The sequence below is a fragment of the Anolis sagrei genome, chromosome 2, assembly GCF_037176765.1.
Source record: "Anolis sagrei isolate rAnoSag1 chromosome 2, rAnoSag1.mat, whole genome shotgun sequence".
Classification (NCBI taxonomy): domain Eukaryota; kingdom Metazoa; phylum Chordata; class Lepidosauria; order Squamata; family Dactyloidae; genus Anolis; species Anolis sagrei.
In genome coordinates this window covers 287,719,928-287,747,191 of record NC_090022.1, presented here as the reverse complement: position 1 = coordinate 287,747,191, position 27,264 = coordinate 287,719,928, and the positions used below count along the sequence as shown (strand labels likewise).

At 42.2% G+C, this 27,264-nt stretch overlaps 1 protein-coding gene across 1 annotated transcript; it reads right to left on the bottom strand.

Moving 5' to 3' along the window:
• Positions 1-1,005: 1,005 nt before the first annotated feature.
• On the bottom strand, positions 1,006-27,115 carry ACAA2 (acetyl-CoA acyltransferase 2). The gene is made up of 10 exons (XM_060761248.2): positions 27,009-27,115; positions 20,517-20,683; positions 18,621-18,749; positions 15,529-15,645; positions 13,072-13,219; positions 12,617-12,792; positions 11,595-11,724; positions 7,954-8,024; positions 6,377-6,531; positions 1,006-1,561 (listed from the first exon to the last, which is right to left on the bottom strand). Exons 1-10 carry the CDS (start codon positions 27,022-27,024, stop codon positions 1,477-1,479), a joined length of 1,194 nt encoding a protein of 397 aa, XP_060617231.2. The 5' UTR covers positions 27,025-27,115; the 3' UTR covers positions 1,006-1,476.
• Between the last annotated feature and the right edge of the window lie 149 nt (positions 27,116-27,264).

Sequence of the window (27,264 nt, the reverse complement as noted above, 5' to 3'; positions counted from 1 at the left end):
TAGTGAAAGGACCAAGGCAGTGACATCTTCGGCCCATCCCGTTTGGGTATCAGCCAGCACGCCAATGACTTAAATCAAAGAATAGTTTCCTAAGATCTACAGAGACACTCGCTGGAACACCTCAGCAAGCGAGAGTCCAAAAGTGGCAGGCTCAAACCCAGAACCTCAATCAATGGCTGATATCAAATTAGAGACTCCTTCCTGGGCACACAGAAAACTGGGCGACATGCACAATGGAGGACCTTCTTGCAGCATCACCAGAGGCACTCCAAGTGGCCAGCTACTGGTCAAAGAACATTTAATAGAATACAAAGTCTGCAAACTTTGTGTGTTTTGTTTTGTTTGTTTTTAATGCAATACAACTGTTTTGGTTTGCTCCTGACACGATAAATAAATAAAGTGCTATTGCTGCCAAGGAACTGGCTTGATGGCTCCATGCTCACTTATATTGCCAGAATTCACAACTGTTCTTTCAGAAATCACAGGATTTAAATGTATATATCAGTCGTGTGCATTCAGGGCTTACCTTCATCGATTTCGTGGTCTGGTTTTCGGTGCCCCCCCCCCCCCCCCCCCGGATCCGTTTCATCTGAGCCTCCCAAAATCGGGAGATCAGATACTTGTTTTCTGTTTTCGGGGCCGAAAGATCAGTTTTCTTTTGGCTCATTATTGGGGAAGGGGACTTCACCCATAGGCCTGGGCGCGTTGTCTCAAAGCGCTGTGGTGCATGCAGCTGAGTGTCGAGTAAGGAGCACTCCTCTTATTTGGCGCTGGGCTGTAGGTCCTCGCACTTTGGGCCTACACGCATGGCAATCGATCTAAAAAGCAGGCTTGGAGCTGGTACCCGTTCCCGCCTGCCTTTCGTTTCGAGTCTATTTTCATTCCAAGAGGGGCCTCCTAATTTCCGAATGGACGGATCAAAACGGAAACACGAATCAAATGGATGGGACAAATTTTGGGCCCATGACTAATGTACTCATAATACAATGCAAAACACACATGACATTATTTGGTTTAATTTAGTATCATTTAATTTTTTCTACTGAGAGGCACATTGGCTTTGTCATGTTTTGCATTCAGATCTTAATACAAAATCAAACAAGCAGACATGCCAAATCCATTCAACAAAAATACACATTTTCTGGCAATGCAAAGTTCTTATTGAAGTACCTTTTACAGAAAAAAAAAATCACCAGAAATATCCAACAGTTTGGGAAAAGACAGTGTTGATAAAATATCAACAGAGGGATCCAACTTTGCTATAAGGCATCTTCAGGAATTAAAACTTAACGAGCAGGAGGTAGTACAGCAATGATTATTATGGCAGGATTCACACAAATTAGAGATTGCCTAGTAGTGCGCTCTTTTCTTCCATTTTCCATATAGTTAATACTGAACCATTTTTGAACTCCCACGCTTCTAAATCATTATAAGGCATGTTTTAGTCAGTTTGGTGTTAAACTGTGAGATGGTCCTTTAGGCTGTATTCTGAATTATGACCGCTATACCTTGTCCACCTCCAATGCAAGCAGAACCAACTGCATATTTGCCTCCACGACGCCTAAAAGAAAGGAGAAGCGATTAGATATAAATATATAATAATAACCTTGACATCATAGCAAGGCCTCCCGGAGTAATTTGTTCTCTAGAGCAAGTGGTCAACTCCAAGGATTCTTGGATGAAGCCAATTACACAAGCCAACAAGCATTGTTCATCAGATATAATTTTAGGTCATTCTTAGAGTGTTTTTTTGTGCTGAATTCAGATCTGTGCTTATTTTTTTCTCTATCACATGTAGTTTTTGCAATGAGGCTACCTGAATAATTAAAGCATTTATGCACTGATATCAATAGCTGTAGCTGCATGGACTTTTTACCCTTTTTATTTATATTGCAATGTAATATATTGTATATACATATAATATTTATAATACTATAAAGTAATGCAATATAATACTACTACTAATAATAATATGATATTTTATATATTTATATTACATGTGATATTAGTAATAATACTACAATATAATGATACAATGCAATATAGTAATAATTAATACTGATATTATACTATGCTAATAATATAATATATTGTGTGTGTGTTATATATATATATATTGTAAGCCGCTCCAAGTCCCTTTCGGGGTGAGAAGGGCGGTATATAAATCTCGTAAATAAATAAATAAATAAATAAATATATATATATATATATATATATATATATAAATGCTCTGTGCATAATGAGTACGTTAAAAGCAAAAGAACCAATGAACGAAATCACACCAAATTTGGCAACAAAGTATCTCACAACACAAGGAGTGACCATCACTCAAAAAATTATGATTTTGTCATTTGGGAGTTGTAGTTGCTGGGATTTATAGTTCACCTACAACCAAAAAGCATTCTGAACTCCATCAACAATGTAATTGAACCAAACTTGGCACACAGAACTCCCATGACCAACAGAAAGTACTGCAAGGGTTTGGTGGGCATTGACCTTGAGTTTGGGAGTTGTAGTTCACCTACTCAAACTATGATGGATCTGGACCAAACTTGGCACAAGCACTCAATACGCCCAAATATGAACACAGACGGAGTTTGGGGGAAATAGATCTTGACATTTGGGAGTTGTAGTCACTTGGATTCATAGTTCACCTACAATCAAAGAGCATTCTGAACCCCATGAACGACAGAATCGAGGCAAACTTCCCATACAGAACCCCCTTGACCAACAGAAAATACTTAAGGCCATCCAATCCAACTCCCTTCACCAGGGCAAGAAAAAGTAATCAAAGTCCTCCTGTCAAAGAGCCATCCAGCCATAGATAGATAGATATGGTTCACACACAGATATAGTATCAGAGATTTGAAAGGGACCCTATTAGAAACCAACACTTTCTCATTACATTATTTTCCAGATCAACAGACTGGGCCACAGCAATGCGTGGCAGGGGACAGCTAGTAAATAATAAATAAATTATCTCTTTAGAAGATGAGATTTAGTAAGCTAGTTGCCTTTTCTATCAAGAATGTATTTCTTTTACTTCAATAAACATTTTTTTAATCTAAAGTTCTGACTTTGCAATCCTGTGCCATACTATGGAGTGAAAACTTTATCCTAGCTCGCCACATGTAAGTTTCTGTTGGTTATGAAGTTTACTTCTGGTAATGTGCTATATTTATGGTGGAATCACTCCAACAGAGCATTATTTTTGGGCCTAACAACTCAGATTCTCCAACGCTACTCATGATGTCTAATTTTGTGTGTGTATGTGAGGATGGCCTTGAGAAACTGCAAGTTGCTTCTGGTGTGAGAGAATTGGCCGCCTGCAAGGACGTTGCCCAGGGGATACCCAGATGTTTTGATGTTTTACCATCCTTGTGGGAGGCTTCTCTCATGTCCTCGCATGAGGAGCTGGAGCTGACAGAGGGAGCTCATCCATGCTCTCCCCGGATTCGAACCTCTGACCTGTAGGTCTTCAGTCCTGCCGGCACAAGGGTTTAACGCATTGCACCACCGGGGGGTCCTATGATGTCTAGTAAGGGATACTGATGTAGTCCAGCATTTGGGGAGCCACATAAAAGGACATGGTGGGCTGAATCCGGCCTGCGGGCCTTGAGTTTGATACATGTGGTCTAGGGAAAAGGTGGGGTATACATAAAGACAATAATGTGAATAATGTGAATAACAAAATTTGGCCCCTGAAGGATTCAGTATATGAGTGTACAAGGCAAAGAACTACGGTGTCATGACGTCGCTACAAAACAGCTGCCAACAGTGGCCAAACAGCATCACATGCCGCTGGAGGAAAGGAACACAGCCAATGACCTCCTGGACTTTTGTGTGAATCGATGGGTCTATGCCAAGTTTCAGTGAACCAGCTGGGTTTTATTTTTATCTTGCCTGTCCTTCCCCAGAGCTCAAGGTGACACAGACAAGAGTTCTGAGAGACACTTCCGTCCAAGTACTGACCAGAGGCAGCCTTGTTCAGCCACAGAAATAGCTTTCTACTCTGCACATCATCTCAAAAGGAGGTCATTTCAATGGGATGATGATGCTGATGATAATAATAATAATATACTGGGATCTGCACGCATTATTTGCCGATACATCACACAGTCCTAGACACTTGGGAAGTGTCCAACGTGTGATCCAGTACAACAGCCAGCAGAGTGTCTGCTATGGACTCCTCTTGTTGTGTTTCAAATAATAATAATTTAAAAAAACTTTATTTATACCCCGCCACCATCTCCCCGAGGGGACTCGGGGCAGCTTACAATGCAAATGTACAACATAAGAATACAACAGTAAAAAATAAAAATAAAATAAAATACAAGAAACATTATAAACAAACACATCAGACAATATAAAATCACAATATTTTAGCACAGAGAATTACTGTATATACTCGAGTATAAGCCTAGTTTTTCAGCCCCTTTTTTAGGCTGAAAAAGCTCTCCTCGGCTTATCCTCGAGTCAAGGTTATTTATTATTTTACTCTGTTATTAGTATTATTTTATTTTATTACGTTTATTATTTTACTCTGTTATTATTATATTTACATTATTTTGCTCTATTGTTCTATTTGTTATTTTGCTCTATTATTATTATTATTATTATTATTACATTTACAGTATTTTACATTATTATTATTATTATTATTATTATTATTATTGGGAGCCCCCGGTGGTGCAGTGGGTTAAAGCACTGAGCTGCTGAGCTTGTTGATCGAAAGGTCGCAGGTTCGATTCCGGGGAGTGGCGTGAGCTTCCGCTGTCAGCCCTAGCTTCTGCCAACCTAGCAGTTCGAAAACATGCAAATGTGAGTAGATCAATAGGTACCGCTCCGGCGGGAAGGTAACGGCGCTCCATGCAGTCATGCCGGCCACATGACCTTGGAGGTGTCTACGGACAACGCTGGCTCTTCGGCTTAGAAATGGAGATGAGCACCACCTCCCAGAGTCAGACATGACTGGACTTAATGTCAGGGGACAACCTTTACCTTTACCTATAATTACATTTACAGTATTTTGATCTATTATTACTACATTTATTATATTACTCTATTATTACTGTTTTTATTGCATTTTCATTATTTTACTCTATTATTTTTATTATATTTATTATTTTAATAATAAGTACATTTACATTGAAGAAGGTTAGAATGATGGTTTAATAAGAGTTGGACAGTCTTATCTTAAATTACAGTTTTATGTAAATATTCAAAAACATTTAGCATATTGATGCCACAATTAATGTAATTTTATTGGTATCTATTTTTATTTTGAAATTGACCCATAGTGGATGCATTTCCCACCCTCGGCTTATACTCGAGTCAACACGTTTTCCCAGTTGTTTGTGATAAAATTAGGTGACTCCGCTTATATTCAGGTTGGCTTATACTCGAGTATATACGGTAATCCTAGTGGGCAGGGCGGGTTGCAAGGATTACTCACTGGGTGTGGGAGCAGTATAGTATATCTTTCCAAGTGAATACATTCAGGAGTGACCACCAGAATATGTTTCCATGGCTAAAATCATTTCATAAAATCATGAAGTTGGAAGAGAACACTTTTACCTTTCTACGTGGTAGAATTGAGTTGGGACTGGATGGCTATCCAGTCCAACTCAATTCTACCACGTAGAAAAGTACAGTTGAAGTACTACTGAGAGATGGCCGGCCACCCATCCTCAGCTTAGAAACTCCAAAGAAGGAGATTCCACCACACTCCAAAGGAACCTATTCGATTATCGAACGGTAGGAAGCTCTTCCTGATGTTTAGATGGTATCGTTTGACCTGAAATTTGAACCCTAATCTCCAGAGCAGCAGAAAACAAGCTTGCCCCCTCCTTAATGTGACAACCTTTCAAATATTTAGAATATATCACATTAAGAGTGGGCAAGGTTTTCTCAACGGATGTATTTCAGTGCCTACACTGATCTTCCAGTTGGTTGCAAGAGTATATAGGAAGCTGACGTATACCTAGATGGATTATCTATTTACGTAATCTAAAGCTGTCTACACTTACTAGCCAGAACTATTGAAGGTTTCAGGCCAGCATCATTAGCTGTCATATCCTTCTGAAATGGAGATGCCAGGACCTACACTTGAGACATTCTTCTTGCCTTTTGAGTTATGGCCTTTCTGAAATACACTTTCTAGTACAGGCATGTGGGCAAGCTTTGGCCCTCCAGGTGTTTCGGACTTCAACTCTCACAATTCCTAACAGCCTATCGGCTGTTAGGAATTGTGAGAGTTGAAGTCCAAAACACCTGGAGGGCCAAAGCTTGCCCACATGCCAATTCTAATATATTAAAATGAAGGAAATCAACATTTTGAAGGTGGTTCCAAGGTTTCCCTCAGCCACTTACGCACCTCAGTTCATGAGTCAGATGAGCTGTGATCCTTGAGCCTGAAGCTGCCAATGGATGACCCAAGGCGATCGCGCCCCCGTCGACATTGGTTTTCTCGGGGTCCAGACCCAAAACCTTCTCCACTGCCAAGTATTGTGGAGCAAAAGCCTCATTGACCTTGAAAACACAAAGAGAAAGCCAGGTTGGAAACCAATGAGGCAGAACTGCTCTAATATACAATATTAGAAGGTTGTCATTACCTAAAACCGTGATTGGTTGGGGATGGTGTGGGAAAACACTGGTGAAAAACACACACTAAAAACATATAACTTGGGGAAATTGAGAGAATATAGTGGCCGTTTTCAAAATATATTGCTTTTAAACATTTTCAACATGGAAAAAAATAATCACGCAAACTGCTGCAGAGATGTAGCAATTTAGGTCCCATTGAAATTCCCCACTTTATTGAAAAATGATATCAAAATCCTTCTGGAATTCTAGCTTTTTTTTTTGTTGTGTCAGGAGCGACTTGAGAAACTGCAAGTCACTTCTGGTGTGAGAGAATTGGCCGTCTGCAAGGACGTTGCCCAGGGGACGCCCAGATGTTTTGATGTTTTACCATCCTTGTGTGAGGCTTCTCTCATGTCCTCACATGAGGAGTTGGAGCTGACAGAGGGAGCTCATCTGCACTCTCCCCGGATTCGAACCTGTGATCTGTTGGTCTTCAGTCCAACCCACTGCGCCACCAGGGGCTCAATTTATTCTAGCTCAGTGGTTCTCAACCTTCCTAATGCTACAATCCCTTAGTACAGTTCCTCATGTTGTGGTGACCCCGAATCATAAAATTATCAAAGAGCAGTCTGAACCCCACCAATGATAGGATTGAACCACATTTGGCACATAGAACTCCCATGACCAACAGAAAATACTGGAAGGATGTGGTGGGCATTGACCTTGAGTTTTGGAGTTGTAGTTAATCTACATCCAGAGAGCACTGTGGACTCAAACAATGATGGATATGGACCAAACTTTGCATGAATACTCACTATGTGCAAATGTGAACACTGGTGGAGTTTGGAGAAAATAGACCTTAACATTTGACAATTGTAGTTGCTAGGATTTATAGTTCACCTACAATCAAAGAGCATTCTGAACCCCACCAATGATAGAATTGGGTCAAACTTCCCATACAGAACCCCCATGACCAACAGAAAATACTGTGTTTTCCAATGGTCTTTGGCGACCCCTCTGACACCCCCTCGTGACCCTCCCCGGGGGTCCCGACCTCCAGGTTGAGAAACACTGGAGTAGATCAATAGGTACAATTTCTATGGGAAGGTAACGGTGCTCCATGCTGGCCACATGACCTAGGAGGTGTCTATGGACAACGCTGGCTCTTCAGCATACCCCCCCCCCCCCCCCAAGACTCAGACACGACTGGACTTAATGTCAGCGGAAACCTTGACCTTTACTATGCAACTTCTCCTGAGATGGACACTGAAAGTGACATTGTATTGAACTGTAGCACACTTTGTTATATGGTTCAATATTCTGAATCGTATCTAAGACATAATGCATTTTTCCCGTGTTTGTCCTCACCTCAACCAAATCCATGTCTTTCAGAGAAAGTCCAGCTTTCTTCAGAGCTTCTTTGATGGCAAATACTGGGCCTATGTTAAAACACACACAGAGAAGGTCACAATCCATTAAAAGGTAAGTATTTGAAATGCTTCCTGCATAATGGGTTGGGCAATATACAATCTGCAGCCAGCAACCTCCTCTGACTTTCTATTCTCCCTTCTGAAGGGTAAAGAAAAGCTTAGCCTTAATAATAATAATAATAATAATAATAATAATAATAATAATAATTTATTCATACCCCACCACCATCTCCCCAAGGAGAGCTTTGAGATGGTAGAACAGAAGCTTTCCGAAGCTCTAGGTGCTCTTACTGCCTATTACAGGGAAAACCAGCTGATCCCCAACCCATCTAAAACACAGACATGTGCCTTTCATCTCAAGAACAGACAAGCATCCCGAGCTCTGAAGATCACATGGGAAGGAATCCCACTGGAGCATTGCAGCGCACCCAAATACCTGGGAGTCACTCTGGACCGTGCTCTTACCTACAAGAAGCACTGCCTGAACATCAAGCAAAAAGTGGGTGCTAGAAACAATATCATACGAAAGCTGACTGGCACAACCTGGGGATCACAACCAGATACAGTGAAGGCATCTGCCCTTGCGCTATGCTACTCTGCTGCTGAGTATGCATGCCCAGTGTGGAACACATCTCACCACACTAAAGCAGTGGATGTGGCTCTTAATGAGACATGCCACATTATCACGGGGTGCCTGCGCCCTACACCACTGGAAAAATTACACTGTCTAGCCGGTATTGCACCACCTGACATCCGCCGGGAAGTAGCAGCCAATAGTGAAAGGACCAAGGCAGAGACATCTCCAGCTCATCCCCTGTTTGGGTATCAGCCAGCACGTCAACGACTTAAATCTAGAAATAGTTTTCTAAGATCTACAGAGACACTCGCTGGAACACCTCAGCAAGCGAGAGTCCAAAAGTGGCAGGCTCAAACCCAGAACCTCAACCAATGGCTGATACCAAACGAGAGACTCCCTCCTGGGCACACAGAGGACTGGGCGACCTGGAAGGCGCTGAACAGACTGCGCTCTGGCACCACGAGATGCAGAGCCAACCTTCAGAAATGGGGCTACAAAGTGGAATCCTCGACATGCGAGTGTGGAGAAGAGCAAACCACTGACCACCTGCTGCAATGCACCCTGAGCCCTGCCACATGCAAAAGGGAGGACCTTCTTGCAGCAACACCAGAAGCACTCCAAGTGGCCAGATACTGGTCAAAGGACATTTAATCAACTCTCATACTCACAAATTTTGTAATCTGCTTGTTTGCTTTGTTCTGTTAGAAATGTAATATAATTTGACTGGTTGTTCTGACACGACAAATAAATCTCCCCAAGGGACTCGGTGCGGCTTACATGAGGCCATGGCCACAGTACATCAATAAACAAAAACAATTAACAAAAGCAATCAATACAATACAATTAATATAAAACACATAAACAAAAAATAAGCAATAAACAATAAACAGTAACACACAGCATTTAAGAAACCTATGGCCGGGCCAAATGTAATAATTTAAAATTTAAAAAATAATGCTGGGCATGAACAAGGTAGGATATAACTATGATAGGGTTTTTCAAAGAGAGATGAGGGAACACAGTCAGTCCTAAATCAGTGGTAAAGTGCATTTTGAGGCATTTTCCTACTTCTAACAGACCTCACTACCTCTGAGGATGCTTGCCATAGATGCAGGCGAAACATCAGGAGAAAATGCCTCTAGAACATGGCCATATAATCCGGAAAAACCTACAACAACCCAGTGATTCTGGCCATGAAAGCCTTCAACATGGCCTTATTCTGGGAAGGCACACTGGAACAACCACGTTTTCAGGCTCCCCCTAAAGACTGCCAGAGTTGGGGCATGTCTGATGTCCTTGGGAAGTGAGTTCCAGAGTCAGGGGTCCACCACCGAGAAGGCCTTGCTCACTGTCGCTTTCTGTGGGTGCTTTCAGATCCATTTCTGCACTATCCAGAGCTGCTGGATTGGCATTATGACAAAATTGTCAGGTGCCATCACATTCCAGAAGAGGTCATGTTGCCCATTGTGATTTCCAGAGAGTGCCACGGAGCCCTTAATGAACCTGGACACTATCCATTTCTAATTTAGTTAGATCCCTTTTCTCCACAAATCTCTTTCAAAGTTATTTTGGTTGGCAAAGCCTAGAATATGAAAGTGGGAGCTCCGTGACCAATGTAAAAATATGTGTGCCAAAAAAAGACCTCAAATATGGAGAGTTTGTACACATCAACTTTGGTTTGCATACACAACTGTCACTGGCTACATTTGGCAAAAAAATCTTCCCTTGGGCAAATAACACCGATATACGTGTTAATTGTTATTGTTAATACCATGTATAAAAATAATGCCAGGACTACACTGGGCAGTGCAAATACTCAATATAGCAAACGATACATAGTTGTATGGCATTGAATACTTGTCGCATATGTATGCTCTGTGATCCACCCTGAGTCCCCTTCAGGGTGAGAATGGCAGAATATAAATACTGTAAATAAATAAATTGTATTTTACATTGAGGACATAGATTTCCAGATGAAAACCAGTCATCCTTTTGCTCTGTATTCATAGAATCATAGAATCAAAGAGTTGGAAGAGACCTCATGGGCCATCCAGTCCAACCCCCTGCCAAGAAGCAGGAATATTGTATTCAAATCACCCCTGACAGATGGCCATCCAGCCTCTGTTTAAAAGTCTCCAAAGAAGGAGCCTCCACCACACTCTGGGGCAGAGAGTTCCACTGCTGAACGGCTCTCACAGTCAGGAAGTTCTTCCTCATGTTCAGATGGAATCTCCTCTCTTGTAGTTTGAAGCCATTGTTCCTTGTCCTGATCTCCATGGAAGCAGTAAACAAGCTTGCTCCCTCCTCCCTGTGGCTTCCTCTCACATATTTATACATCGCTATCATATCTCCTCTCAGCCTTCTCTTCTTCAGGCTCAACATGCCCAGCTCCTTAAGCTGCTCCTCATAGGGCTTGTTCTCCAGACCCTTTATCATTTTAGTTGCCCTCCTCGAGTGTCTTCAACCAATATGCTCCTCTCTCTTTGTGGCTTGTAATCCTACTGGTGGCCTATATACATCTGTGTCCCATTATCGCAACAGATGGACATATTTATGTATTTATTTACCATATTGATACCCCACCTTTCTCACCCCACAGGGGACTCAGAGCAGCTTTACACACAGCTAACAATTCAATGCAATAAAAACAACATACAATTAAAATAAACATTTATATGAAAACCAAAGAATTAAAACATCTAAAACATTACGCCAATTATTTTAACAGCATTTTATCTGATGCAGTTTGAAGACACCAAGGTGGAATAGTGGACGCATCTGCTTGTGCATCACAGTTGCACATTTGTGTCATGCTTCACGTGTGTGACACTGCTATTCAACACTAGAGTTATGTAGCATGGTTGATTCACAATTCCTCGTGCATAGATTGATGTTGTGCAATTCCCAGTTAGACTTTATGTTAGTATATCTGGGACTTCCTTAGTTGTCCCATACAGACTGGATTGTCCTTTATTTGAAAATATAGTATTGGTGCAACTTACCAATGCCCATGATGTTGGGGTCACAACCAGATGCATGGTAGGCCACTATTCTAGCCAAAGGAGTGAGATTGTGCTTTTGAACAGCATCTTCACTTGCCAAGATCACTGCGCCAGCTCCATCACATACTCCCTAGCAGCCAAAACAGAATAGACAGCAACTCCATAAGAAATCACTGATAGAGCATCCTTAGATGGGAAAAAGAAAACCCTATCGCTTTGCAGACTGAAGATTTAAAGTCACCCTTGGGGTAGAAGAACTGGCTTCATTCAAAAGATGCATTTATGTGGCACCATTCTAAGTGATAAATGATGGAAACATGATGTGACCCAGTTGATGTTTGGATCAATCTTATCCCATTGGTGCTCAAAAGAAGATCTACAAGGGGGGCAAGCTTTTTTCCCTGTTGCTCTTAGATAGCAAAATGGAGCAAAAGATTCAAATAATGATAATAATGGGTTGTTGTGGGGGGGGGGGGGGGGGTTCGGGCTATATGGCCATGTTCTCCTGGCGTTTTGCCTGCATCTATGGCAAGCATCCTCAGAGGTAGTGAGGTCTGTTGGAACTAAGAAAGTAGGGTTTATATATCTGTGGAATGACCAGGGTGGGACAAAGAATTCTTGTCTGTCGGGGTTAGGTGTGAATGTTTCAACTGACCACCTTACAGTAGTAAAATGACTGTTATGAAATAGCAACAAAAACAATGTTATGGTTGGGGGTCACCACAACATGAGGGACTGTATTAAGGGGTCACGGCATTAGGAAGGTTGAGAACCACTGCTCTAGATCTTTATGACTTTCCTCAGGTGGGTTGGATGAAATCTGGCCATACATCCAAATCTAGTCTGTAAGCCAATGTTTTCCCTTTCTTTCTCCTGCTTGCAAACTTATGCAATTTGGAAATGTTTAGGTAAAGAATCAGCTGGGAAGAGATTTTGGAAAGTCTGTAAGAAAAGCTTGGGCACTGCATGCTTAAGAATTGCCACTTTTCTCATGGAAGAGGATCTCAAAGCACAGGGCTCACCGAGGCATTCCCAGCTGTGACCGTCCCATCCTTCTTGAAAACCAAGGGGAGCTTTGCTAGTTGTTCCAGTGTCACGTCTGGTCGCGGATGCTCATCCGTCTCCACGCTCTGTTTCCCTTTCTTGGTTTTCACTTCAATGGGTGCCATCTCGGCCTTAAAATAGCCAGCTTCATGAGCTGCAAAAGAAAGAAAGTCAACACCAAAGTGTCTCCAAAGAAGGATTGGAAAGTACTCCTAAGCTGATTAATAAAAGAACCCCACATGTAGGAGGCAAGATGAGGCCCTCCAGATGTTGGACTACATCTTCCATCACCATAGGCTAGGACATGCAACAGTTGCAATTCAACTATACCCGGAGGCCACATGTTTTTTAGACACAGATCCAACAACACATCTGCTATTTGCGATTAGATCCCTCCCTTTTGAAAAAATGGCGCTCCTCTAAGTTTACTGACCAGCTTTCCACCTCTTCTGTGTCTTCAGTGCATATTGATCACATTGTTCCCTCGTGATGTTATTCTGTACAGCCAAATTTTCAGCTGTGCCGCCCATAGGTGTCTTAATATGTGGATCTGTCAGTCCAGCCCACAGTGTGTCTTCTAGCTGTAGGAAGAAAGAAGTGTGGAGAGAACAATGCAATAGGATGTCTTCAGAGACAACATCACTACAATCTAAGTGCAGTACCACAGATATTCCATCTTGGTAAGAAAGGATAGCATAGTAATGCAACATACTGTATTGTCAGAGTCAGACGATGCCCAGCGGAAGGAATGCTAGATCAGCAGACACTGAGTTGCAAAATAAGGACTCTGCAGGCTTTGAGTTACAAAAAAATTAAGTTTACTAAGAACATTCAACAGACACGTCTTACTACAGTGAGCTACAATTCAGGAACTAGTCAAACGAAAGCCTCTTCACATCTGCTTATCTTCTCTTGCTGAGACTGGTTACTCCCTCCTGTTCCCAGCAAGAGCAAACCTTATCTTACTTTTCTCAAGTTCACTTAATCACAGCCTCATAGTCTAAACATTCTGCACAGCATTTCTAATTCACAGTGGCATCCATCTTGGCAATACATAGGAGCACATTTAAAACACATACATAACTAAATTAATCCTGGCATGTATATCATTGCATAATAGTCTCACCTCCCCTTTCAAAAAGGGGATGCAATTATTACATGATGAAAAAAATCCTTTCATTCTAAAAGTTTTAAAATAAAATGATGCTGGAAACAATTTGAGAGTACGCTTTCCACTAACTCATCCACACACCCTCTCATGTACTCATTGAATCATCCATCCATTTGGTGACCATCCCCTTCCAAGAACATCACTTGAAGCAGAACTCTTGGAAGGGGATGGTCAGCGAGTGGATGGGCGACCAAATGAGAGAGTGCATGCATGAGTGGGTTGGAGGGGGGTGTCTTTGGGTGGATGGGTAGATGACCGAGTGAAGAGGGTGGGTGGGACTTTGGACGGGTGGATGGATGGGTGAGTGGATGGAGGCTTATCCTGGTAAATCAAGGTTGTGACTATTATGTGAGAAAAACGTAAGTACCAAAATCGGAACCCCAAAAATGGGAGTGCAACTATTACAAGAAGCTGTCTATTATTTATTTATTTATTTATTTATTTACGCATGCATGCATGCGGCAGTTATCCCTCCACATTTGCTGATTTTACTATTGTGGATTTGATTTATTTTCAATTATATGGTCTGTTCAGGAATCTCTAGGTCTTACAGTGGAACTATAAAGTCAAATAGATTCATTTTGGAAGACCTACAGAGCCCTAGAGACGTGTTCTCTCGGGCAAGAAAAAGAGCATTTAAAAAAAAACTTGAGAATTTTCCACCTTTGTGGGGGTCCTGTGCTTCTTAATCCTGTAAATCACTGATTATCCCCTTCCAAGAATTGCACCGGGATTGTGGCGCAGCTGGCTGAGTGTCAGCTGCATTAAGATCACTCTGACCAAAAGGTCATGAGTTCGAAGCCAGCCCAGGTTGGAGTGGGTTTCCAACCAATTGTGTGTAGCCTGTTGTCGACCTTTGCAACCCGAAAGACAGTTGCATCTGTCAAGTAGGAAAATTAGGTACCACCTTAAAGTGTGGGGAGGCTAAATTAACTGATTTATGAGGCCATAAAGAAGACTCCAGCAAAGCATTCCAGCGGGGAAGCATGCAGGGAATGCGGAAGTGCTTCATCAGCGTCGCAGATGGACGATGAAAGTGACAGCTCCCCTGGCGGCCAGAAAAAGTTAAATAGGCTCTGTGTATGTCTGTATATGTTTGTATGTCAAAAATTGGCATTGAATGTTTGCCATATATGTGTACACTGTAATCCGCCCTGAGTCCCCTGCGGGGTGAGAAGGGCAGAATATAAAAGCTGTAAATAAATAAATAATAAATAAAAGTGGAGGGATGATTGTAAGTGCTGGGTTCCTCACAATCAATTTTCTGGTAAATCCATTTTTTTTAATATTAAAATGAATACATCCCATCCACACAAGCTCTCAAGCAAAGAAGTGAAGAGAGTTCAATTTAAAACAAATCAAACAGAAGTAATCTAACAACTGAAACAATCTTAAAACACACCAAAATGAAACCATATAACTATGTAGATTTGGGGGCACATCTTGTCTCTGTTTTGTTCCCGATGGAGAAGAGCTCTATACTGAACGATATTTAGCAATTTCTCCAAGGATTCACACATGAATTGTATGTTTATTTTCTAATACAAAAAACTGAAATATCCGAATGATGAATTCCATACTAAGGACTAGATTCCACACTTGTTCTGTGACTCTTTTCTTTTACTCTCTACTGCTATATTATATTTCTAACTAAAGACAGTTTCAGATATGTCGGTCAAGCACAACCGAAAGTCAAAGGCAAAACAACTTAACCCGTACCTTGAGATCAACTCCAAGTTTTGTTCCAAAGCGGGCATTTCGAACAGCATATGGAGACTGGCTCATATTTTCTGTTCCACCACATAGTACTATTTCTGATTCTTTCAGGCAAATTTCCTGTTTTGAGATTGGAAAAAAGAGCCACATTAGCAATCCATGGTAATTCCCCATTCCATTTAGTAGTCTGGACTGCAAACAAAGAGAAATGAGATGGTTGTTGTCATCATAAGGAAGCCTAGACACAATTTTAGAAGGATTTATCTACAATGAAGAATCAATGCCATAATTTCAATGGCTCAATGTTATGGAATCATAGGAATTATAGTATCATAAGTTATTTAGCTTTCTCTGTCAGAGAGTGCTGATACCTCACCAAATTACAAATCTCAGGATTCAATAACATTCAGCCATGGGGAAATACTGTGTCCAATTCTGGGCACCGCAATTGAAGAGAGATGTTGACAAGCTGGAATGTGTCCAAAGGAAAACAGCTAAAATGATCAAGGGTCTGGAGAACAAGCCCTATGAGGAGCAGCTTCAAGAGCTTGGTATGTTTAGCCTGCAAAGAGAAGGCTGAAAGGAGACATGATGAAGGTGATGGATCAAGATGTGAAGAGAAGTCATAGGGAAGAGGGAGCAGGCTTGTTTTCTGCTGCCCTGGAGACTAGGATGCAGAACAATGGCTTCAAACTACAGGAAAGGAGATTCCACCTGAACTGTGAGAACTGTTCAGTAGGCTTCGTTGATCCAAAAAAAAGGAAAAAGAAAAAAAGAGAGAGAGTTCAAAACTTTTGGATGTAGGGGGCGTCGCTTCTGATTTTCACAGAAAAAATGTCAAAACTTTTCGAAACTTCTGACACTTTCGAATCCTTTCGTTAATGGTTTGAAAATGTTATTTCCTGTTACATTGGGTGGCCTTTACTTTGAGAGTAGTTGTTCTACTCCAGAAACTTTTTTGTGTGGCACAAAATCATAGGACAGTGTTCCCACACTTATCCGAGTGTTCCATTCAGCAATAAGTGCCACTGGCTGCGCCTACCCTCCCGTGACTTGGAGCGCTTGTGCAGCTGCTCCTCCCGGCCCATCGCGAGGGCACCTGCCTGCCTCTGGAGCCACGCAGGTAGGCCTTCCCCGCTGTGCCTCAGGCCACCAGCCACAAGAAGAGGAGAAAAAAGCAGAGAAGGAAGGAATTTCCTCCTCCGCTTGCGTTTCCCTCCTCTTCTTGTCCCTGGCCCATCTCAAGTCAAAGCGGAGGAAAAACCAGAGAAGGAAGAAAGTTCCTCCGCTTGCTTTCCCCCACTTCTTGTCCCTGGCCCAGCTCAAGCAGAGGTAGAGGGACCGGAAGTGCAGAAAAGGAAGTGGAAGAAATTCCTTCATTCCCTGCTATTCCCCTCTTCTTGTTTCTGGCCTAGCTCAAGATGAGACAGAGGGACCAGAAGTGGGGAAAAGCAAGCGGAGGAAATTCCTTCCTTCTCCGGTTTTCCCTCCGCTTCGGCTTGAGCTGGGCCAGGGACAAGAAGTGGGGGGAAAAGCAAGCGGAGGAAATTCCTTCCTTCTCTCCTCTTCTTGTGGCTGGCCCAGCTCAAGCCGAGGCAGAGGGACAAGAAGCAGGGGGGAAAGTGGAGAAGGAAAGAATAAAATAACCTTGGGAGAAATCCAAACATTATGGAATGTTTCCAAAAAAAAGATGAGTGGTTCAAATTCGGATTTGCCCCTCCCACCTTTCTTGCATGGTTCAAAACTGCCTCGGAAGGCAAAAGTCGAAAGTTTTTTTTTATAACTTTTAGGCTCTTTCCAACGAACCTATCCAACCCTATTGTTCAGCAGTGGAACACTCTGCCCTGGGATGTGGTGGAGATTCCTTCTCTGGAGGCTTTTAAGCAGAGGCTGGATGGCCATCTGTCGGGGGTACTTTGAATGCCACTTTCCTGCTTCTTGGCAGAATGGGGTTGGACTGGATGGCTCACGAGGTTTCTTCCAATTCTAAGATTCTATGAAACTGTATTAATTCTATAGTATAGACACAGCTTTAGTTTTGTGGGGACTTGTTGAGATTAACTTCACAATTCAGCAGCAGATCAGTTGCACAACTTCAGCGCTTTCCAGTAGCTTCTTCCTGCACAGTATTTTCAGCCAACTGCTCCCACAGCCTGCAGTCACTCTGGAACCTTTTACAGACACTTGAGCACATGCCCGGCCATTGTCAGTTTTACCATTGTCTTTCCCCCAGAATAGATGATATTACAAACTTACCACAGCATACAGCTATATCTTGTCTTAGCAGACAGGTTCTTTTAATTACATATAGTCTTCGACGAACAACATCACAGCACAAGGAGAGAAAATACACTGTACATGACTTCCTTATATACAATTCATTCACACATAGCAATCACTGATTGGTTCCCAACTCACTGACTCAACCCAAACCTAGGATTGCATCATTCACAATCACCTGGACTAGGCCAGAACACTTTCCCCAAATGAAGTTCTATATACGGTTAACGCATGACAGCATTTCCAATAGAAGCCCATTAGCAGTGCATGACTCAGCTATATTACATTACAATACATTGTAAAACCTGACAGGACTGTATGGCAGAAACTCAGGTTTCTATAAGTTTCACTAACCTTTTTGCAAAGTTTTCAAAAGATCATCACCTCCCCCTTTCCCATGTCTTCATTTGGGATCCAAGCCTCTTCTTTTCTAAGAAGAGGTAAGCCATTCCAATGCAATTTTTTTTGCCTATAGCAGTGTCGCTAAATTTAAAAAGGAGAGATATCTACCAAAGTCTCCCTTTTATGATGCCATGTACTGCATATACTCATGTACATGTATATGCCAAGGGCATGTTTTAAATTCCTGGCCTTATACTTGGTTACATACAGTAAATCTTGGCATCAGAGAACAAGGAGAGGGGTTTGTAGCCCTCCATCAGATACAGAACTCTGTTAATACTCAAAGCACAGGGCCTTTGGAAATGCCACAAGTGGGCAATAATTGTGTTGTTGTTGATGTGTTGTGCTTCGCACTGGGCACATGGGTTGGAGGACCAGATTAACATGTTAAAATAAAGGAGCAAATCCAGTACCTGGCATCCGTTGACGATCGACTGGAATCCTGATCCGCACAATCTGTTGACGGTTAAGGCAGGGACTGGGACTGGCACTCCGACGCGTAGGCCAACGTGGCGTGCAAGATAAATAGTATCTGCGGCGGTCTGCCAGAAGAGGACAGTCACTAGGCCAATTCTGCTCAAAGCACGTTAAATGAGATACAGACAACACATAGAAAACTAATCCAGGCATGGGCAAACTTTGACCCCTTAGCTTGATGGCTCGTTTTGAGCTGAAGAAACTTTGCTGGGAGTGGTTATGCAGCTTCCTGAAGTTGAAGACTGATGCAGTTTGGAGTGCCAGAGAAACTGCTTGTTCATGGCAAAATAAGGATATTCTACTGATAACTAAGTAGAGAGACTGTATTATTTTGCTATATGATTGCATACTGTCGTGTAAAGAAGAAGATTAACTGGAGATATTGTTAATCTAAGCCAAAATGCAAAGCTCAAAAACTTGCAAACCCAGTGCCTTGTTATATGCTGAATCAGATAACACACCCAGTTAACTTGGGGCAGCTGTAACAGAAAAGGTTCTGATCCTCCCTGTGACTTAGAAGAAGCCTGTTGTAAACCCCTAGTGGCAACATAAATGCATGACACTGCTTAAAACTGAAATCATGAGAGTTGTAGTTTTAAAAGAACGTTTACCCTTCTCTGCCACAAAGGGTGCTACAGCCTCACCAAACTAAAACTCCCAGGATTCCTTAGCATTTAGCTGTGTCACACTGCATTAATTCTACTGTGTTGATGCACCCCGTCTCCTGATGCAGCATCTCAGTCTAAATTGTACCAAGATTAAAATGGTTTTGGAGTTGTTGTGAATCTATCTATTTAGATACGTCTGTCTCAAAGAAATTCAGAAGAGGGAAATGTAATCACTGAAAACTTTCAAAAGGAAGTTGTTTTGCAAATGGATATATGGATGCTCTAGTTCAGTGCTTCTCAATCTTCTTAATACAACAACCCCTTCATACAGTCCCTCATGTTGTGGTGACCCCCCCTCCCACCATAAAATAATTTTCGTTGCTACTTCATAATTGTAATGTTGTTACTGTTATGAACCATCATGTCAATATCTGGTATGCAGGACGTATTTTCACTCACTGGACCTACCCAATACGTCCGAATCTGAATACTAGTGGGGTTGGGGGGGATTGATTTTGTCACTTGGGAGTTGTAGTTGCTGGGATTTATAGTTCGCCTACAATCAGAGAGCATTCTGAACCCCACCAACAATGGAATTGAACCCAACTTGGCAGACATAATTCCCACGACCAACAGAAAATACTGGAAGGGACATTGACCATGAGTTTGGGAGTTGTAGTTCACCTACATCCAGAGAGCACCGTGGACTCAAATGATGGATCTGGACCAAACTTGTCACGGATACTTAATATGCTCAAATGTGAACACTGAGGAAAATAGACCTTGACATTTGGGAGTTGTAGTTGCTGGGATTTACAGTTAACCTACAATAAAAGAACACTCTGAATCCAGTCCATGATGAATCTGCATCAAATTTGGCACACTACCTACATGGCCAACACTGAATACTGGTGGGGTTGGGGGGGGGATGTTTTTGAATTCTGGAAGTTGTAGTTCACTAACACCAAAAAGGAAGAGAAGGACAGGCAGAGAGATCTCCAGCCTTTTCTGCCAAAGGGTTCCTAAGACGTCTTAGAAATACGTGTTTTCTGATGGTCTTTGGCGACCCCTCTGAACCCCCCCCCCCCCTTGTGACCCCTCTAGGTTGAGAAACCCCTAGGTTGAGAAACACTGCTCTAGTTTGTTTCTGCTGGGCCTGAACAAGAAAGTGTGGCTACAGAAACAACATTGCTATAACAATCAGATCACTTGCTGGCTACCCACCTGCATAACATTCCCCACAATCACACTGTCGACAATTTCGGGAGACACCTTGCCAGCAGATAGGGCCGACCGCGCTGCAATCTCTGCGAGGTCCGTGGCTGTGAAGTCTTTGAAGAGGCCTCCGTAAGCCCCGAACGGGGTCCTCTTGGCAGAAACAATGAACACACCTGCAAAGCAAAGCACGGGAGGCACCAATAAGAAGCTATCCAACACTTAGGGTGCATGAATAATAATAATAATAATAATAATAATAATAATAATAATAATAATCCAACAACTAGAATAGTGAACTTGTTTGCTGTGTACTAATCTTGTTGCGTTTCTAATAAATAATAATAATAATAATAATAATAATAATAATAAAGTCGACGACAGATCCCAAATGTAGACTCTGCAAGGAAGCAGATGAAACAATAGATCACATCCTGAGCTGCTGCAAGAAGATCGCGCAGACAGACTACAAGCAGAGGCATAACACCGTTGCTCAGATGATTCATTAGAACTTGTGCCACAAATACCATCTGCCTGCGACAAAGAACAAAGATCACAAGCCTTGAAAATGAACATGTCAAACTTCTCTGGGACTTCCAAATTCAGACAGACAGAGTTCTGGAGCACAACACTCCTGACCTCACAATCGTGTTAAAAAACCAAGTATGGATTGTCGATGTCGCAATCCCAGGTGACAGCAGGATTGCAGAGAAACAACAGGAAAAGCTGGCACGATATGAGGATTTAAAGATCGAACTGCAAAGACTCTGGCACAAGCCAGTAAAGGTGGTCCCAGTGGTGATCGGCACACTGGGTGCAGTGCCTAAAGACCTTGGCCTGCACTTAAACACAATAGGCGCTGACAACATTACCATCTGCCAGCTGCAGAAGGCCACATTACTGGGATCTGCACGCATTATTCGTTGATACATCACATAGTCCTAGACACTTGGGAAGTGTCTGACGTGTGATCCAATTCAACAGCCAGCAGAGTATCTGCTGTGGACTCATCTTGTTGTGTTTCGAATAATAATGGAAAATAATGGAAATGTAATAACATTAATCATAGAGTAAAATAATAAATTTAATAATAACAATAACTACAGAAAAATAATAAATATAACAATAGAGTAAAATAAGAAATGTAATAAAAATAATAATATAATAATATAATGTAAATAATAAAAATAAATAGAGTAAAATAATACATGTAATGAAAATAATAATAATAACAGAGTAAAATAATAAATAACCTTGACTTGAGTATAAGCCGGGGGGGGGGGGGGGGGTGTTAAGTCTAAAAAACCTGATTTATACTTGAGTATATACGTTATTTTGTCCATACTTTACTGAGAGCTAGGTCTTTATAGGGTTTCAGCAATGTATTTTTCCTAGCTATACCTAGAGAAGCACAGAAAACAGAAGCTATGATCCCTTCTCCAAGAAGGTGACCCAATAACCTTCCATTACAATCAAGGACAACAGAGAGGATAAGAAAAAAAAACAGGCCTAATTCCATGTAATCAATAAGAAAAACATAGATATGTTGCAGAAGGAGTGATAAAACTGTGTCTATTGAGTAGCAGGGGATTACATAAATCATGTGGATGATAAAACTATCATCGCTGATCATCTCAACATACAAGTTTATCTAATTTGCTGCAGAGTCAGGACAAAGAAAGACATGCACCATAAAAGTTAATATATTTCTAGAAAACCTATACTTTGAAAATCTCAGTGCATGTCAATGGGTCAGGATGGCTTGCTTCAATTTAAAACCCAGCAATGTCTTTCATGAAACAAAAGGAAGATAAAGAAAGAGAAGGGGAATCTCAAATGATAGTGTGCTACTTGCTACTTCTGTCCACAATATAAAGTGTTTAATCAGCCATGCGTGCGGGCTCCAAATGGATCCCATGGGGCTAAATTTCTCACCTGGTCTTTAAATGGATCCTGGTGAGAAAGTCAAATCAACAAGGGAATATTCACTTTAGGATTATGCCTGGATACAAATCTATAGTGCAATTACACTTCGAATAGTATAGTAAACTCAGATTGCTGTACTTCAAAAGGAGTATCCTAACATTGGGGAAAATGCAGAAAATAGGTCTAAAGTTCAGTGGCTTTCTAGATTAGATAAATTTGGAGCGGGTAAGGCTAGCGTGTAGCTGATTTGTTCCAGTTGTCAAACTTTGTGTACCTCTATACTTTATAATTAATGCACTTTGAACTGCCATGGCTCAATACTTTGGAATTGTGGGAGTTGTAGTTTTGAAAGGGCTTTAGCCTTCTCTGCCAAAGAAGGTTGGTGCCTTGGAAAAGGTAAAGGTTTCCCCTATTTATTTGTTGTATCAGGACAACCAGTCAAATTATATTACATTTCTAACAGAACAAAGCAAACAAACAGACAAAATACAGAATTTGCGAGTTTGGTAGTTGATTAAATGTCCTTTGACCAGTATCTGGCCACTTGGAGTGCCTCTGGTGTTGCTGCCAGAAGGTCCTCCATTGTGCACGTGGCAGGGCTCAGGTTGCATTGCAGCAGGTGGTCAGTGGTTTGCTCTTCTCCACACTCGCATGTCGAGGACTCCACTTTGTGTCCCCATTTCTGAAGGTTGGCTCTGCATCTCGTGGTGCCAGAGCGCAGTCTGTTCAGCGCCTTCCAGGTCGCCCAGTCCTCTGTGTGCCCAGGAGGGAGTCTCTCATTTGGTATCAGCCATTGGTTGAGGTTCTGGGTTTGAGCCTGCCACTTTTGGACTCTCACTTGCTGAGGTGTTCCAGCGAGTGTCTCTGTAGATCTTAGAAAACTATTTCTTGATTTAAGTCGTTGACGTTCTGGCTGATACCCAAACAGGGGATGAGCTGGAGATGTCTCTGCCTTGGTCCTTTCACTATTGGCTGCTATTTCCCGGCGGATGTCAGGTGGTGCAATACCTGCTAAGCAATGTAATTTCTCCAGTGGTGTAGGGCGCAGACACCCCGTGATAATGCGGCATGTCTCATTAAGAGCCTCATTAAGGTTTCCCCTGACATTAAGTCTAGTCGTGTCTAAGTCGTGGGAGAGATCATCCGGAGTTTCAGGGTGCGGTGTCATCTGTACGCAGATGATGTTCAATTCTGTTACTCCTTTCCACCTACTACTAAGGGGGCGGTCCAAGTCCTGAACCAGCGCTTAGCCACTGTAATGGACTGGATGAGGGCTAACAGATTGAAACTAAATCCAGACAAGACAGAGGTCCTCCTGGTCAGTCGAAAGGCCGAAGAGGGCATAGGGTTACAGCCTGTGCTTGGCGGGGTTACACTCCCCCTGAAGGCACAGTTTCACAGCTTGGGAGTGATCCTGGACTCATCACTGAGCCTGGAACCCCAGGTCTCGGCGGTGGTCAGGGGAGCTTTCGCACAATTAAAACTTATGCGCCAGTTGTGCCCGTACCTTGGGAAGTCTGATCTGGCCACGGTGGTCCACGCTCTGGTTACATCCTATATAGACTATTGCAACGCTCTCTATGTGGGGTTGCCTTTAAAGACCGGCTGGAAGCTACAACTAGTCCAACGAGCGGCAGCTAGACTACTAACAGGAGCGAGGTACAGTGAGCATACTACTCCTCTGTTGCGCCAGCTCCACTGGCTGCCAATCAGCTTCCGAGCACAATTCAAAGTGCTGGTGTTGACCTATAAATCCCTAAACGACTCTGGCCCAATTTACCTGTCCGAACAGATTCACCCCTATGAACCATTATTAAGATCTTCTGGAGGGGCCTTGCTCTTGGTTCCACCTCCTTCGCAATCGTGATTGGTGGTAACGAGGGACAGGGCCTTCTCGGTGGTGGCCCCTTGGCTCTGGAACTCCCTTCCCATTGAGATTAGATCTGCCCCCTCCCTCCTGATTTTTAGAAAGCTGGTAAAAACATGGCTTTGGAATACTGCATTCGCAAAATGATTATTGAGTCAATAACTGCTGACCACACGGGCGGATGGCGATGAATTTATTATTTATTCTGACGAACTGACCTTTTGTAAGTTGTATAATTGTATTTTAATGTATTTTTGTACTATTGTATTATGATGTTTACTGTGGTTTATCTTAATTGTATTTTAACCCTCTGCTGTTAGCCGGCCTGAGTCCCTCTCCGGAGGTCGAGAAGACCGGGTTATAAAAGCTCAAAATAAATAATAATAATAAATAAGCCAAAGAGCCGGTGTTGTCCGTAGACATCTCCTAGTTCATGTGGCCAGGATGGAGCACCGTTACCTTCCCATCAAGGCGGTACTTATTGATCTACTCACATTTGCATGTTTTCGAACTGCTAGGTTGGCAGAAGCTGGGGCTAACAGCGGGAGAACACCCCGCTCTCCGGATTTGAACTGCCAACCTTTTGGTCAACAAGTTCAGCAGCTCAGCAGTTTAACCCGCTGCACCACCTGTTGGTGCCTTACCAAACTACAAATCCCATTATTCCATAGCATTGAACCACAGCTGCTAAAGTGGAGTCCAAACTCCATTCATTCTATTTATTACTATTATTGATTTACTGCATTTATATACCACTTTTCTCACCCTGGGGGACAGGACAGGACTTCAAAATTTTACTTAAAAGTTTTTTTTGGAGGGAGGGGGGATATGTGTCTTTCCATGCTTCTCCTCTGATCATTCAAAGTCTCTCTCCATCTCTCTTCAGAAAGCAAAGTCATATAATCCTTAGACTTTGGCCGTCTATCTCAAACAATTTGGCCCCTTCTTCAGATAACCTTTGGAAATAGGCCGGTTTACAGTTGTGGTTTGATGTCACTTCTACTTTGTTTTTGTTGCCATTGAGATTTGTGTGTGTGTGCTTGCAATTTCCACCTGCTTCTATGTGGTTTTAATAACAGCATGTTCAATTCTATTTCAATGCTTATATCTTGTTAGGTTTTAAATTCCATTATTGTGAGCAGCTTTGGGTCTCAATCTAGAGAGAAAAGCAGGGTGCAAATAAATGCAGTGTAATAGAGAATTATAATACGGTTGTGCAGATTGGGCCATAAAACCACTAGAGACCCACACTATATTCCCAGGATTTGAAACCAATGTGCCCTATTTTGAGGGAAATCTTAAAACAAGAGGGAGCATATAAAATCCAGATTATCTGCTTTGAACTGGATTATATTGCAGTATAGACTCATATAAACCAGCTCAAAGCAAACAATCTGGATTATCTGATTTGAAAATTTGGACTATATGACAGTGTAGTAGTTCCAGACAAAGGGGTGCATCTGTGGAATGAATGTAGTTTGACACCAGTTTAAATGCATCTACATTTTAGCGTGAGTGCAGTTTGAAACCAGTGTAAATGCATCTCCACATTAGCATGAGTGAGGTTTGAAACCAGTTTAAATACATTTACACTTTAGCATGAGTGCAGTTTGAAACCAGTGTAAATGCATCTACACATTAGCATGAGTGCAGTTTGACACCAGTTTAAACGCGTTTACACTTTAGCATGAGTGCAGTTTGACACCAGTTTAAACGCGTTTACACTTTAGTGTGAGTGCAGTTTGACACCAGTTTAAATGCATCTATACTTTAGCATGAGTGCAGTTTGATACGATTTCAACTGCCATGCTTCAATCCTATGGGATACTGGGAGTTGTTGTTTGGCAAGGCCCTGCTCTCTTTGCCAGAGAAGACCTTGGAAAACTATAACTCCCAGGATGAATGTAGTTTGACACCAGTTTAAACGTGTTTACACTATGAGTGCAGTTTGACACCAGTTTAAATGCGTTTACACTATAGTATGAGTGTAGTTTGACACCAGTTTAAAAACGCTTACACTATAGCATGAGTGCAGTTTGACACCAGTTTAAATGTGTTTACACTATAGCATGAGTGGTTTGACACCAGTTTAAATGTGTTTACACTATAGTATGAATGCAGTTTGACACCAGTTTAAATGCGTTTACACTTTAGCATGAGTGCAGTTTGACACCAGTTTACATGTGTTTATACTTTAGCATGAGTACAGTTTGACACAATTTCAACTGCCATGTTTCAATCCTATGGGATCCTGGGAGTTGTCGTTTGATGTGGTCCTGCACTTTGCTAGAGAAGACCTTGGAAAACTATAACTCTCAGGATCCTACAGCAGGGGGGGCAGACACAAAGGAAAGCGGATTGCAAACAAAGCGAGGAATGGGGCAAAAATAAGGTGATACAAATGTGTCAAAGGGACTGCAAATAAAGTGAGGAATGGAGCTAAAATATGACCATGCAAGGATGTCAAAGGAATTGCAAATACAGAAAGGAATGGGGCTGGGTTTGCATTCCTGCGAGATCCAAAAAGCATATATAAAAGAAACTGGGAATTGCATGCAAGATGCAGGGCGAAAGCAAGGCCATAAAGAACCTGCAAAGGAAATAAAAGTGAGGCAGGAGGCGGGCTTTGCCTGCATGCAGGCCAACCCCAGGGCTGCATTGAAAGACAATAAAATGCAAAAAGCCTTGGAAGTCAAGGGAAGGCTTACCTCTTAGGAGAGCCATGGCTGCTGCGCCTTTCCTTAAAAGCCTCAGGACAGGAAGGAAGCCTGTCCTTTGCAGAGGGAGAAAGGGAGGGAGAAAGGGGCGGGAGAGAGAGAGCAGCCTCCACGCCTTCGCCCTTTGCCCCACTTTGCCCTCCCCTTCCTCTCCCTCCTTGGCTTGCACACAAAGAGAGATTGCAAAAGCCTGGCTTGCATCCTCCTCCTAGGTCTTTGCACCGCCTGGAAGCATGGCTTGCAAAAG